Consider the following 14,019-nt stretch of genomic DNA (forward strand, 5'->3'; position numbering starts at 1 on the left):
TATATGGAGAAGAGCCCTGTTCTCTGGAGAACCCTAGTAGCACCATCTCCCCACATACAGCTGGAGCCGATAGTGACTGGGAGTGGCACAGAGTGGCTTGGAAGTGACCAGGTGAGAGGCTGCAGGTTGGAGCCATGTCAGGAATGGGTAGGGACAGCACCAAGCTATGGGTCTTGTCTGGTCGGGGCATTTCCTCCCTGAGCTCTCCTCAGGAAACTATCCAAAGGTGTCAGTACCCCCACACACACCATTTTGCTTCTCGCCAAGCATTGAAAGCAGCACAAGGGGACCTCTGTCTGCCACAAGGTCTTGTTGCACCTGCTGCCCACATTCCCTGGGAGGCCTGGCCTGCATCACCCTCTCCCATAGGGACCTCAGCAGGCATGTGGCCTGGAGTTGCAGTTTCTAGGCCAGCAAGGAGCTCCGTTGGCTCTCACCAGTAGCCCAGTTAGAGGAGCTAATTTCAGAAAGGCGTCTGGTCTCCCTGGACCCACTCTGGGAGTCTACAAGGTGGTGCTAAGCTGGAAGACAAGCTGTCACTGCTTCCTGAGCATCCTCCTCCCACCTCCTGTGCCTCTGAGCATTCCAGCCCCACCTGATACCCGTTTGACTCCAGTACAAGAGGACTTGGATGTATTTGGGGTCCACAAACCCGTCCTCCCAGGAAGATGAGAATAGGAGTCACAAGGTCCTCCACTCTCACGAAGGATGGGGGCTTCAACTCAGCCACCAAGTGTAGTCGTAGCCTCTATCACACAGGCCTGCCTAAGCATAATGACCACTGCTGAATCCTAAGGGTCTCCATGGTGGCACTCAGAGACTGCTTCAGCACAGCAGCAGGGGAAGCGCAGGACCTCTGCCCCATGCAGCTCCTGCCTCTAGGCCCAGCTACACTGTGCTAAAAGTACCCAGGTGAGCTCAAGTATGAGTCTCTGAGCCCTGACAGCACTTTTTAGTGGATTTCAGGTGTGACCACATGGAGCTTTCTGATTCCATGGTAGATAATTCAAAGAGCACCTGCAAAGCAGGTCCCTGGAGCTGCCCACATGAGTCCCTGCCCAGCAGGTCACACCAGGGCTTCTCCCAGGGGACTCTGGGATGCTGTTGGGCCAGAACCTGGTCCTCTATGCCTAATTCAACCTGCGCCCTCTGAGGGGAAGGCGTGACTGGGTGGTGGGGTCTAGGTCTCAGTGTAAACCTTGAGCCAGTCCTGGGAGCCAACAAGACCCCTGCCTCGAGCCTTCCCCCCTGTGTGAGTAGGGCCCTCCAGCCCCAGGAGAGCCCCAGGCAGCCAGTCATAGCACCCAAGGGGCCAGGCAGGCAGGTGAGCACAGTCCCCAGGGGCCACTAAGAGGGGGTGGCATGAGGCCAGCACTGCAGCCATTTGCCCTGAGGGCACAGATGCCTTTGGCTCTAAGCCCCCAATCCCCTAAATCTGTAATAAAAATAATTCCTAGTTTCCTTGATGTGCCCCAGTTTCAGAAGTGCCTCCTGATTGTGTCCGTGTACGTGTGTACATTTGTCTGACCCCTTTTTGGAATCACAGCAGGGAGAGCCCGGGTGTCTAAGGGGGCAGGGGGCACCCCGTCCTGCCTTTCAGGTGGGTGCAAAGTGACTGTTCACAGGACCCTGGCCCAGGGGAGGTCACAGAATCACCTTAAAAAGACCTGATTCAGGCCTCTCCAGGGAGCCTTGGCCCTGCTATCTGGGGGCCTGCCCAGGATGCAGCCTGGTACCTGCATCACCCAATAGTTCTGGGTCCTCCAAGAGTGGAGCAGGGAAGCGGGCCCACTGGGTACACCCAGGGTTTCATCTGAGAAGGAGATGTCCTGAAGGCATCTGCCCTGAGAACTGGAGGGCAGGGAAAGGGTCCACCTGGACCCCATTGCAAGGCCTTTGATGGGCTTGGCTGTGAGGAGTCTAACAGAGTACTGATGGGTCCACAGCAAGAAAGGAAACCCCCTCCCATCCCAAAGCCACCCAACCTTGGCTTAAGCACCCCTGAGCCAACACTCACAACCTCCAGAGGCAGAACCTTCCCAGGGAGCCCGTGGAGCAGCTGCCTAGTCTGCCTACTTCTGGCCTGGGCAGGGGCCAAAGCAGGGAGCAACTCCACAAAGGCCCAGGTCCCCTTGCAGAAAAAGGCCCACACCTGTGGGTGAGTCAGCTTCAGGGAATGGTCACCCACTAGCCTGTCAGTGAACACTGCTAAGGCCCAGAGTGTCCTGGCCTTATCCCTGCTACTCCTGCCTGACCTGATTCCAGTCCAAGAGGGGCATTGGGGCACTGGGGTACAATTTATCAGCTGAGGATCTTTGGTGACAGCACCAAGTGGCAGCCCAGGAGCCCACACTGCCCCATGGGAATAGACTTCATCGCCCAGAGCCAGAGTTGACATCGCATTGTCCCTGGCTGCATCTCCCACCCCTGGAGGCTGGCTGGGTCAGGCAGAATCCCTTGGGTGAACCCCGCCCTGAAGAGGGTGGGTGGAGGGGGGGGGGCGGCGCCAGGGCCTGGCCCCAGGTGGTAGGAGTGGGCGGGGCACATGCTGGGCTCTACCAGCCCCTGTGCCTGGCTCCCTCGTCCATCACTTCGCCCTCGCAGTCACTTCACCATCACTTGGCCCTTGTCATCACTTCTCTCTTGTGGTCACCATCCAAGGTAGGTTTGATGAACTGGCCCCTTGTGCTGAGCAGAGAATTGAGACCTAGGGTTCTGAGACTTGCCCAGGTCCCATTGGGCTGACCTGGACAGAACTAACCCGAGACAAGACGCCCTGCCTTACCATCTCCTGGCTAAGGGCAGCTGCCCTGCGAATCTCAAAGACCCAAACCCGACCTGCGGAGAGGATCCCCTCTGTCTGCGGGCGGGGAGGGGAGGGGCGGGGCAGCGGATAGGGAAGACAGCGGCGTCCCTGCGCGGAGCGCGCCGCCCGCAGTGCCCGCCTAGCGCCGTGTCCGGGGGCGGCGCGGGTTGCGGGGCGCAGGGCGGGCAGGGCTCACGGGGCTGGAGGCAGGCTCAGCGGCGGCTGCGCGCAGGTAGGGTCAGGCGGCCGGGGAGGGGGCTGCAGACATGGCCACTGCTGCCCCCAGACTGGGATGCCCCCTCACGTGGCTGTCCGCGTGAGAGCCCGCGCTGGGGGCTGGGGGTGCTGGAACATGGAGTCTCTGGGAAGGGAGCCCCTCCATACCCCCCTCTTGGCTGCCCCTCGGAGGTGCCCTGCTTCCCTGGGCTCTCACCACCCCGCTGACTGACCCATCCTTCCCAGTCTGGCCACTCTCCTTAGTTGCTGCAAAGACCAGGGCCCATCCCCCTACCTCAGGATGGAGCCCCTCAATCAGGAGCCCCCTCCACAGGCTGAGGCCGGCAGGATCCTACTCGTCAGCCTTTGCCCACCCTCCCAAGGTCAAGGAAGCTCCTGGCTCTCAGTCTTGGTGATAGGGGCAGGGGCTGGGGGAAAGCGAGGGATCCCCTGGGCCCCTAAAGTAGGCTGGGGCGGGGGAAGCAGGTAACCACCTGCCCTACTGTTGCCTCAACTGACTGGATCTCCTGAGAGGTCTCAACCTGTGGCTTTGCCAGGCGGGTTCACAAGCAGAATCTGGGCCAGGCGGTTTGTGAATAGTTCCAGGGGAGACACTAGGCAGCAGGAGGCTGCAGATGTTCTGTGTCCTGGACCTGCTGTGCTACCTCTGACCCCCAAGATCCTCAGCACCCCCCACCCCCACCCAGAGATGCAAATTGCAGCCAAATCCTCCTAGCCTCAGATTAATTTGCCCTCAGTGGGGGCTTTGCCCATGCAAAGCATGGGGGAGGCTCTTGGAGGTGGCAAGCAGGGTCCCACCCTTTATATAATGGCCTGGGCTTCATCTCTGCAACCAAGACTGGGAAGTGGGTCTCAAAGTTGGAGAGTGGGGGTGACTGGTATGAATTCCTGGGAACCTGTGTTATGAGCTGGTCCTATCTCCCCAGCAGGGACAACCTTGGTAAGGCTTTGGCAGGGTGGGGAGCAGAGCTAAGGGTGGAAAGTTTCTTCTACAGTTAATTAGCCCCATGGGGGGGGGGCAGGCATGTGGGGCCTCATTAATAAGGCCTTAGCTCCAGGCTCTACACACTGGTCCTGCCCATGTGGACCTGGGCAAGTGCCTTGGCCGGTGATGTGGTCCCTGGTGACCCCTCTAGGCAGTGGGTTGGAGTTGTGTACAAAAGTAGGGCTTCTCCTTTTGTGGGGAGGCTCACCAGTAGAGATGGAACATCTAGGGGATTATTGCAGGCTGGCAGCCCCCTGACTCTGTTTTCTTCCTATGTCCTCCAGCCTCAAGCTGGCTACTTCCGAAGCCCCCGACGCCATGGAAGAGTGGGACGTGCCCCAGATGAAGAAAGAGGTCGAGAGCCTCAAGTACCAGCTGGCCTTCAAGAGGGAGATGTCATCCAAGACCATCCCTGAGTGAGCTCCCAGGACCCCAAAGCCTCAGCCTCACCCTATCCATGGCCAGCCATTGATTTGCATCTCATTTCCCTGCCCTGAGCTTATTTGCATAAGCCAAGACCACTCCCCATCCTTGGGAGCCAGGTGCCCACCTACTCACTCCGACCTTCTCCCCACCCACAGGCTTCTCAAATGGATCGAGGATGGGATCCCCAAGGACCCTTTCCTGAACCCCGACCTGATGAAGAACAACCCATGGGTAGAGAAGGGCAAGTGCTCCATCCTGTGAGACCCCCATACCCTCAGGCTCGAGCCTCTTTGTGAAGAGGACAACTCTGTAAAGGTGTGACTTTTTTAAAAACTTTCCAGGATGTCTGTGTTTAGTACATTTTCTAATGAAAAGAAAGCAATGCCAGGGCATCTGGTGTCGATCTGGGGATATTCAGCATGACTACACAGTGTCGGTCATGATTTCAGGGTGTCTGGAGTAGACACCAGGGGTCTGGTATGGCCCCAGGGCATCTGGCATGGATCTAGGGGTGGAGTGTGGCCCAGAGCACCCAGTGTAACCCCAGAGAGTCCAGTGTGGACTGGGGTGTCCAATGTGATCCCATGGCATCTGGTGTGGCCCGGCTACAACAGGTCCCTGATATGCAGGCTGCGCCGAACAGCGTTGGAGACGCCCTCCTTGAAGCGGAACCAGACATCACTTCTGCCCACTGCAGTGCCCATGCGCCGCTCAGCTGCGTCCACTTCAGGGGCTGTGTCCTCTGTGGGGGCCATACGGTTGATCCTCTGCCCGAATCCTGCCCCTCCCTCTACCACTTCCACCCCCTCCACACACAAACACACATACTTGTGCTTAGGGCTGCTGCTCTTCTGACAACCACACGGCCGAAGAAATCTCTCTCTGCCTGAAGAGGATGACTGGTCAGGCTCATGGGGACAGACTCATGGAGGACACTCCATGCCACGAGGGAGGATAGGTCTCACGGAGACTCTGAGCAGTGGCCCACGTCAGGGGAACAGACACCTGTCCTAGCCCCCTACCCTCATTACAAGCTGACCTGCTCAGCAAGTATTCCCTCTGTCCCTTACCACCCTCATAGCCACCTGCTCCATCAGGGTCATGGTCAAGGCAGGAGGTGCCAGCAGAGCCCACCTTCCTTCCCATCCTGCTGAGTGGCAGGGAGCTGGACCTTTAGGGACTCCTCAGGAATTAGAACCCTCCTACACCAAAGTCACCTAGCCTCACCCCTGCCCCACCCCCACTGCCATTTGTCACCCCACCCCCTGCACCTGGTCCTCCTGGGCAGCTCTTTTCAAGATGCGCTCCAGCCACTGTTCATGGCTGCGTGGGGTAGGCGGCTGTATCCCTTTTCCCCCAGCATCCCCTTGTGGATTCTCGGGCTTGGAGGGCCTCCCGTCTACCTGCTGGAAGTTGGTGCAAAGAGAGCTGACGGGGCGAGGCCATTCAAGGGGCAGTGTCCACTCCGAGGGCACTGCCCTACCAGGCCCTGCTCTGCCCCAAGCCAAGATTGGGCTCACCTGGGAGCTGTCCCTATCCCGGGCCAAGGCCTCTGCCCGCCGCATCTTCTCCACTTCAATCTCGTGGGCAATAAGCTGCTTAGCCTGGTAGGTGAGGGGCTTTCGGGCAGGCAGCTCAGGAAAGCGGCAGACCTCCTCCACATTCCTGCTCTCGAGGTGGGTGGGGCAGGACACCCGGGCACCCACTCAGTGGAGACAGAGCAGGGACAACCCACCAGACTGATACCAAATGCTAGAATGTGAAAGCTGCAGGAGGGGGTCCAGTTCTGGCTCGGCCATGCTCTAGCCCCAGGCCAACAGGGGTATTATCCCTGAGCCTCAGTTTCCCCAACTGTATATTGGTATAAGAAAGAACCTCCCCAGGGCTGTAGCAGGAGAAATAAGACAACACGGCAAGGCTGGGGCTCAGGGTGGGCTACATGATCAGGAACCACTATTACTGCCTCCTTGCTACTGGCACAGAGGAATATCTGCATCCCAGATACACTAGGGCCCTTGCTGGACAGCAGGACTATCTCAGGATGGGAAAACAGAGCCCTGGGTAGCTCGAAGGGCCCTCTGAGGTGGCTCCTGGGACAGTGGGGCAGTGAGAGGCTCTGCAGTAAACCTCAGGTCTTGGGACTATTCCTGCCCTTGGGGCCACCTCATAGGCACATCTGGGAAAGAGCTGAGCTAGAACTGACATACCCCCAAACTCCCAACAGATGGGGAAACTGAGACTCACAAGTCTCACCAATGCCATGCTTTTAGATTTCCAGCCCAGCCTCCCAGAACCCCCACTCCAGGTACTGTGCAAACTCACGGCTCCAGCCTGTAGACATACTGTCCATCGGGCGTGCGCTCCTGACGGTAAGTTAGGCTATAGGCAAGCATAGTGCCCACAAGGCTAGCCAGCTGCTGCTTCTCACGGGTGCTGTACAGCTGTGTGCTCACCTGTGGACAGATGGGCAGCACTAAGCACAGCTAAGGGTCCTATCTGAGTAGAAGCTACCCCCTACTCCTGAGTGAAACACTCACAGGGCGCAGCTTAGGCACGAGGATATCCAGGAGAAGGCAGAGGGTGTCCAGGACAAGGGCCTGGGGTGAGGTTTGGCTGCGGGTGGCCGGTGTGATACCTGACACCAGTGTCTGAATCAGGTTCTGCACTCGGCTTGTCCGGTTCTGGGCCTGGAGTGGAGGGTGAACCAGGATCAGGTCAGCCAGGACCACCCCTCCTGGACCCTAGGCTCAGCTTGGACAGGGCAGGGCGCAGGGCATACCTCCTGCTGACTACTTGGAAAGGCGATCCTTGGCACATGGCTGGAGGCAAATAGCAGGTGGAAAACTGCAGGCAGGAAAGGCCTGTAGCGCAGCAGCTGGAAGCTCTGGCCATGGTGGGCGGCCTGGCCCAGCAAGTCCTCAAAGGCCAGCCAGTCAAGGGCCACGCACACGGTGCCGAGGCTGGAGTCCCGCAGCCGCAGGCGAAGGAAGTTGTCAAACAGGCCCTGTGGGTGGCATGTCCCTGAGCCCCTCCAGCCCCAAAGCACCCACTGAGACCCTTCACCACCCAAATGCCCTGGCAAGTCTGGGGTCTCAGGGCAGCAGTAGCCATAGGACCCTGAGGGGATAACCAGGAAGGCCTACCTGCTTCCCTCACTCTGGTTTGACCAAGACGTGCAGGAGAGAACCAACTCCCAACCCCTCCCTTTAGGAAGTTCTGTCCACCAGAATTGAGGACAGAGCCCCCTGCTCTCCTTCCATACAGGAGCCCCACCCCCTCCCACCACCACTCTGCCCTCCGCACTGTGGATTTCTGGATTTGCACAGATCCCTGGCCACTAACACAAAGCTGCTTAGTTAGAGAGGCAGCTTAGGCCAGGCTTTGTAGGGGGTCAGGGAGGCATCTCTGCCACGGGCTCTGGCCAAAATTTCACGCCACCTGCTCTCTAACCCACATGTCCCCATTACTGTAGCTCACGTCCTCTCCCAGCCACTGGGTCAGGCTGCCCAGCCGCTGGCACTGCCCCTCACACTGATTTATACCTGGCAGCCAGTGATCCCATCAATCGAACAACACCCCACTACCCATCTCCTCTCCTGAAAGCCTATGCTAGCCATTCCCCTCCTGGCACCAACCAGCCCTTCCTCTGGCCCTCTGTCCTGCTCACAGTCCCCTCGGAAGTCTCCCTGATGCTCCAAGTCTGCCTCAGCTCACTCTGATTCCGCCTGCTTCTCCTCCAGCTTAGCACCATCTGAATCATCTCCCACTCATTGTCTGGGGATGAGGGGACGCAGCCAGGTGCTGGCCTCCTGCCTCCCCACCAACCCCCACCCTGGAAAGAAGATTTGAGGTAGTGATTACCTGAACCACCTTTTCATGCTCGCCTGTGGAGGCGGCCACATGCAGGATGTGGTAGAACCGCTGTGCGGCCATGGTCAAGGGTGCCTCGGCAGCGTGGGGTCCCCAGCCCGTGAGCCCGTCACCCAGCAGGAGCATGTGGGTGGGCAGAGTAGGGTCCTGGCCCACACGTCGCCTGCAGAGGGGGTGCTGAGGCTGGAGTAGAGCCCTCGCCTACTTTATTCCTTAGCAGTGCCCTCCCAACCTGAGGTGACCCCGGGGGCGGGGAGGGGGGGTCATTGGGGGAGGCCGAGGCACAGCCCTGAAGGCAGGCCCTATGCAGCCTTGGGTCTTAATAGGCAAAGCGGGGTCCAGCCTGCACACACAGGGTCTGGTGACCAGGACTAGGGCACCACAGACATCCAGGCCAAGGCTGACCTGCCCACTCATTCTGCCTACCCCGCTTACCTCTGGGCTCGAGGCAACTGGAAGACCTCTTGCCACACAGAGAAGAGCCCCTTGCGCTGATCCTTGACGCCAACTTGTGTGGTCTGCACAGCCCGAACACTCAGCTCTCGCTGGCCCTGCCCATGCAGGAACTGGACAAGGGGTATGGGAGGTGAGAGGTAGCTGCTCCCTGCTCCACCCCACCACAGCCAGCTGCCCCATGCCCACCTGCAGGGTGTTGATGCAGGCACGGATGTCATTGTCTGTTTTTTCGCAAAGGGCTGCCAGCACACCTGGGTCGGCCTGCAGGCCTTGCCGTAGGGAGATCTACAGGAGGCAGGAGTGTGAGTGCCCCCTCCCCAGAGCCCCCACCCTGTGGCTACCTCTTTCCTAGAAATAGGTAACACCTCTTATCCTATGAGCGGGACAAAGGCTACTGATCCTGTTGACTGGCCTCGCTCCCCCACTAGGGACCAACCACCACTAAAGACTAAAGTGATCCAGTTATCCTCACTCTCAGGCCCTGGGCCAACTGGTGGAACAGGGTGGTGGGACAGCAGAGGGAATGCAGCACTGGATGAGAGGGGAGGGGTGGTTGAGACCAGGACAAGGATCACGTCCCCCCACCCCATTGTCGGCCACTCCCATCCTGGCCTCTCACTGACCTCCTGCAATCTCTGCACAAGCCTGGAAGGCAGCGTGGGTGGGAAGTGGAGCAGGAAGGCCTGCTGCTTTAGCTGCCGCAAGGAGGGTGCAAACCTGTGGGATGAGCATGGTGGGGCTGGGGAGAGGACCCTAGTGACAAATCCCAGCCTCAAATCCACTGGGTGGCTGGGAGAGGCATGGTCATGTCCCTCCGGGGGACCTTTGCCCTCCTGTGGAAGCCCCGCCCAAAACCCCTCAGTCCCCTACCTACAAGACCCCACTCCACCCCACTCACTGATCATTACAGATGCAGATGACTGGCCTCATCAGGAGCCCTCCTTCTGCCCGCCGCCGCCGCCCCCTGCCCGCTGGCACAGCCAGGTCCCCAGGCTCTGCCTCCTTTGGGCCTTTGCGGTCAATGATGCTGAGGAGCACATTGATGGAAGCCTGGGGAGACATGCAGCAGGTGCATTGAGCCACAACACCCAATGTTGGCCCACCCACTCACCCACCCACTGGGCAATAATCCAGGAGGCCCACCGTGGGGGCTCCATCGATCTCGTCAATGACCAGGCAATTGGGCTTCCCACCAGCACCCAGCACCGACTCCATCTGTGTAGCAGCCTCGATATGCGTGCGGAAGGCCTCAGGGCTGCGGTCATCACTGGAACCGTGAGGCGAGGCAGGGGCTATCAGGGCAGCAGCGGCCTGGGCCAGGGCAGCAGCCAATGCCCCTGGCAGGACGGTCCCCCAGGGCCGTGCTGCCACACTTACACCTTAAGAATACCACACAAGAAGACCCCAAATCCCAGTGACCTGAGAAGGGGTGTGGTCCACAGCCAGTGTCCCTGGGATCCCAGCCCCACCTCTAATCCACCGGTATTCTTGACTCAGCCAGACACGTCAAGACAGAAGAGAAACCCAGTGACTAGGCCTTCCCTTTCACTCACCTTGCATTCATTTCTACCACACAGTACCCAGCATGCCTTGCAATCACATGGGCCAGAGTGGTCTTGCCCAGCCCTGGGGGTCCACATAGCAGCGCCACCTACAGCCCAGATATATGAAAACATGCTGCAACCTACACCACTTCTGGGAGTTCCTGGGCCCAATCACAGAGCCTGAAAATCCTAGCCTGTGAGGCTTTGGCACTGGGGGATGTGCCCCCACCCCATCACAGTCACCAAATGAGAATACCAGCATGCTCATGGCTCAGAGTCAGTGCTTCAGAATGAGAAAGCCCTACATAAATCAAGTAATATGGGAACCCAATGGACACAGCTGTTACTGACATGACTGGCCCCCTGAAACCACCTACTGTCCACCACAATCATCCTTCGGAGGTGCAAGGCCCTTCAAGAACACTTGACTTTACTTGAGTCATCAGAAGAATGACTCAAGTCACACTCGTGTCATTGACATCCTACACCAAGACCCTGACATCATTATGCCTACAGCTGTGGGGGCAGTAAACATGTGTGCCTCATGACCCCCAAAAGCTGCAAACATGCCAGCCAATGAGTATAACACCTGGGGTGAGAGAACTATACAGTGCAGCTAAGTGGGGCTCACCTTCTGCCGGGGCCGCTGGCTCGGGTCCAGTTCAGCCTCCAGCATCTCTTCTAACACCTGCTCATGGCTTTTCCACTTGCTGGAGGCTATGGCCTCCTTGCCAGCCCGAACTGGCTCCACACTGGGCCTGGGCTTCCGCGCTGGCCTTTCTTGGCCGAACACCACCAGGTCCCACAGCTTTAGCCACTTGAGGAGGCAGCGGTTGGTGAACTGCAGGAAGGGAGGCATTGCCTAGGGGACCACCAGCACCAAAGACTTCCCAGGCCTGTCCCTCATGCTGTCACAAGCTTGGGGACGCACAGGGACACTGAGGCTGAGTGACAAGTGACTGGCACCAGTTACCCTGCCACTGAGTGGCAGGCTGAGTGACAAGTGACTGGCACCAGTCACCCTGCCACCGAGTGGCAGGCTGAGTGACAAGTGACTGGCACCAGTCACCCTGCCACCGAGTGGCAGAGTGGGGCTCACAAAGGGGCCTCTGTCTATATAAGCCCTGGTCCTAACTTCTCCAGGAGTCCCCGTTATCATTAGGGATGATCCCAGGAGCATCAGCTGCTGAGAGGATGGGAAAGGAAACAGAGGCTCCAAGCCAGGGGTGCCCTGGATTCCCCAGCCCACATCACAGGTTACCAGCACCATGCTGGCATCAGTTTCCCAATCTACAACTTAGCAAAGCTGATCAGAGCCCTGCCCTCCATCCCAACAGCTCCGTAGCTGTCAGTATACGGTTTGGCTGGATCCTGAATTCCCCCCTCCTGGCAACAAGAAAGCCAGTCACACATAAGCAAAAACAAGGCCTCACATCATCACTGAGAAGTTCCGTGTAGTGCTGGGGCGCAAACTTGTCCACCCAGAGGCAGTGCTGGGAGTCGTCTTGGCTCTTGGCTGGCTCCTCCTCAAGGGCCCCCAAGGGCTGGGCCTCTTCCTCTATCTCCTCTGACCTGAGGCTAGAGAACATTGTGCCCTGAGCTCCTAGGCCTTAACCCCATGCAGGAACCACCCCCTCCAAGAATTCAGGCTGGGGTTCAGCAGTCCAAGAATCAGTGAGGATCTCAAGGCCAGAAGGGTCCACTACATCACCTGTGCAGTGTATCTGAGAGCTGCTGTGCCTCTTCGAGCAATCGTTGCCGCCGCTGTACAAGCAATAGGGATTAGGATCAAGATGGCCTAGCCAGCCACAGTCACCTGAGAGATACCCCTTCCCCTCCCAGCAAACCCCAGCAGATCCCACCTCATTGTTGACCTGCTCCTTCAGAGAGGCGAAGGACACACCTAGCAAGTCCAGCTGGCCACGGCCACGCCACCGGATGTCCAGGAAAGGGCTCTGTGGGAGAGGAAGAGTGACAGTCACCTCTGGGCCCCCTCCAAGATCATAGAGTTACCCACAGACCCCCTCCCAACAGTGCTCAGGGACCCAGGTGGTATTCCCTAGCATCAACAGGCCAAGAGATGGAGAAGCCCCTCTCTAACCAGAGACTCCAAGGGGAAAAACCAATAGGAAAGGAGCAGCTCTAGGGGAGAGCAGAAGTAGGAGTGGGAAAGGGAGGGAAAAGGGCAGGAGGTGGGAGACAAGGTGGATGACTGGAGGCCAGGTGGACTTCTGGGGAGTCCCCAGGGTCCCAGTGTGGATATGATGCCCAGAACACTTTCCTGGGCAGCTTCCACCCCATTTAACCGCACAAAAGGATCATGAACCCTTACCCTCCTCTTATGGCCGCACGGCACCCACCTGCACCCCAGTTCCCACTGGGTCAGCCCGAAGCACCAGAAAGGCCCGATCACCATCTGTTGAGGTCACGTTGATATAGTCCTCCAGAACAGGGGGTCGCCTCAGGACAGGATTGCGGGTGGCTGGTGATGTCCGTATAAGACTCGTATCAGCACCAATGTCCATGGGCCTAAGAAGGGACGAGGACTATCTTGGGACTCTTACCTGTTACCCTCAAGCAAGAGCCCTGGATCCATCCTCAGCGACCAAGACCTCCTACAGGCCCCTAGCTCCAGGCCCTGTCCAAGGATCAAGACCCAAGTCCCCCTGGAACACCTGTGCCCCAAGACACACACCCCTCGCCCCACAGATCAGCGAGGACCTCAGGACTCGGTGGGGGGGTGATTTCCTGAGGAGAGAAGTCAGGAAGCGGTGGCTCTTCCATTTCATCCAAGCCGAAGTTCAGCCTCTTGACTGCCTCCAGCCTGGGCCGCTTGACCCTGGGGCCTGGGGACAGACACACACTCTTGGAAGGAAGAAAGGCATTTCCCATGCCTCAAACCCTACTCCTGTACCCAGGGTCTCTGCAACATACTCTGGAGCAGGGGCCTGTCCCTCTGGACGTTGGTGGCCAGCTGCCTCTTCTTGGCACTGTCCTTTCGGTATTCTGAAGGTCCACCTGGAGTGCAAGGAGTAGCAACGTCCCCTCCAGCAATGGCCTCTTCGAAAGTAAGCCGGATTCGGCCCCTATTGGGCCGGGGGCTCCTAGAAGGTGACAGGGCCGCTGTCCCTGCAGGGAGAGAAGATTCACAGCAACCGCCTCAGGACAGCCGGCCTCCACACACAGCGGTGCTGGAAGGCCTTTCTCTCTCCCGTGCTTCCCCCGCCCCCAGGTCGCTGCTGCCTCTGCCCTTCGCTCGCCTCCCCTCTTCCGTGCAGCCCTCGCAGACTCCCGGGGACAGCCCAGGACCCTGTGCAGCTACGAGTGACGAGGCCGCGGCGGGACGCGCACCCACCTTCCAGCTCGGCCAGCACCTCGAGCTCGGCTGCGAACTGGCTATGGAAGCTGTCCTCGACGCCGTGCATCTCCTCCTCGTAGTCCTCCATGGCCGTGCGGACCCGCGGGACTTGTCTGACCCCACCACTCTCTCCGAACTTCCCGCGCCGTCGCTGTGCGCCTCTCCTGCCCCCAGCTTCCCGGCGCCTCCAATCAACGGCCGATATGCCTGGCGGCGCTCACCATTGGTCAGCGGGCGGGGCGGGAGCGGGGCTGCGCTCACAAGCCGGGCGGGGCTAAGTCAATGCTCTGGAGCGCGAGTGGCGGATTCAGGGAGCTGCTCATTGGCCCTCACCGTC

At 59.0% G+C, this 14,019-nt stretch overlaps 2 protein-coding genes across 7 annotated transcripts; one reads left to right on the plus strand and one right to left on the minus strand.

Moving 5' to 3' along the window:
* The first annotated feature begins 2,594 nt into the window (after positions 1–2,594).
* Positions 2,595–4,736, plus strand: GNG13 (G protein subunit gamma 13). Of its 3 annotated transcripts, none has more exons than XM_016136665.2 (3): positions 2,595–2,661; positions 4,313–4,444; positions 4,610–4,736. In XM_016136665.2, the coding sequence occupies exons 2-3, from the start codon at positions 4,347–4,349 to the stop codon at positions 4,713–4,715; spliced, it is 204 nt and encodes a 67-aa protein (XP_015992151.1). In that variant the 5' UTR covers positions 2,595–2,661; positions 4,313–4,346; the 3' UTR covers positions 4,716–4,736. The 3 variants fall into 3 exon arrangements, with proteins under 3 accessions (XP_015992151.1, XP_015992150.1, XP_015992149.1); XM_016136664.2 differs by lacking the exon at positions 2,595–2,661 and adding an exon at positions 2,983–3,038; XM_016136663.2 differs by lacking the exon at positions 2,595–2,661 and having other exon boundaries at positions 4,127–4,444.
* A 28-nt stretch (positions 4,737–4,764) lies between these two features.
* Positions 4,765–13,860, minus strand: CHTF18 (chromosome transmission fidelity factor 18). 4 transcript variants are annotated; one of them, XM_016136661.2, is made up of 22 exons: positions 13,680–13,860; positions 13,259–13,453; positions 13,020–13,170; positions 12,685–12,853; positions 12,187–12,279; positions 12,036–12,088; positions 11,758–11,896; positions 10,956–11,165; positions 10,334–10,431; positions 9,924–10,047; positions 9,679–9,830; positions 9,404–9,497; positions 8,967–9,065; positions 8,760–8,890; positions 8,316–8,487; positions 7,234–7,458; positions 6,992–7,141; positions 6,777–6,907; positions 5,975–6,119; positions 5,726–5,860; positions 5,283–5,340; positions 4,765–5,196 (listed from the first exon to the last, which is right to left on the minus strand). In XM_016136661.2, the coding sequence occupies exons 1-22, from the start codon at positions 13,768–13,770 to the stop codon at positions 5,060–5,062; spliced, it is 2,952 nt and encodes a 983-aa protein (XP_015992147.2). In that variant the 5' UTR covers positions 13,771–13,860; the 3' UTR covers positions 4,765–5,059. The 4 variants fall into 4 exon arrangements, with proteins under 4 accessions (XP_015992147.2, XP_015992144.2, XP_036081947.1 ...); XM_016136658.2 differs by having other exon boundaries at positions 4,773–5,196; positions 11,758–11,902; XM_036226054.1 differs by lacking the exons at positions 4,765–5,196; positions 5,283–5,340 and adding an exon at positions 5,347–5,681 and having other exon boundaries at positions 5,712–5,860; positions 11,758–11,902.
* Positions 13,861–14,019: the final 159 nt, after the last annotated feature.

Source organism: Rousettus aegyptiacus, unplaced genomic scaffold (assembly GCF_014176215.1).
Source record: "Rousettus aegyptiacus isolate mRouAeg1 unplaced genomic scaffold, mRouAeg1.p scaffold_m13_p_8, whole genome shotgun sequence".
In the NCBI taxonomy this organism is placed as follows: Eukaryota; Metazoa; Chordata; class Mammalia; order Chiroptera; family Pteropodidae; genus Rousettus; species Rousettus aegyptiacus.

Bases quoted from the DNA above. Each gene is read 5' to 3' on its own strand.
- GNG13 (XM_016136663.2), top strand. From the start codon at position 4,302: ATGTCCTCCAGCCTCAAGCTGGCTACTTCCGAAGCCCCCGACGCCATG. The intron at 4,445-4,609 runs GTGAGCTCCCAG...CCCCACCCACAG, and splicing joins TCATCCAAGACCATCCCTGA to GCTTCTCAAATGGATCGAGG.
- CHTF18 (XM_016136658.2), bottom strand. From the start codon at position 13,770: ATGGAGGACTACGAGGAGGAGATGCACGGCGTCGAGGACAGCTTCCAT. The intron at 8,488-8,759 runs GTAAGCGGGGTA...CCCCCTCTGCAG, and splicing joins CAGTTGCCTCGAGCCCAGAG to GCGACGTGTGGGCCAGGACC. The intron at 5,341-5,725 runs GTGCAGGGGGTG...CATCCTCTTCAG, and splicing joins GAGCTGCCCAGGAGGACCAG to GCAGAGAGAGATTTCTTCGG.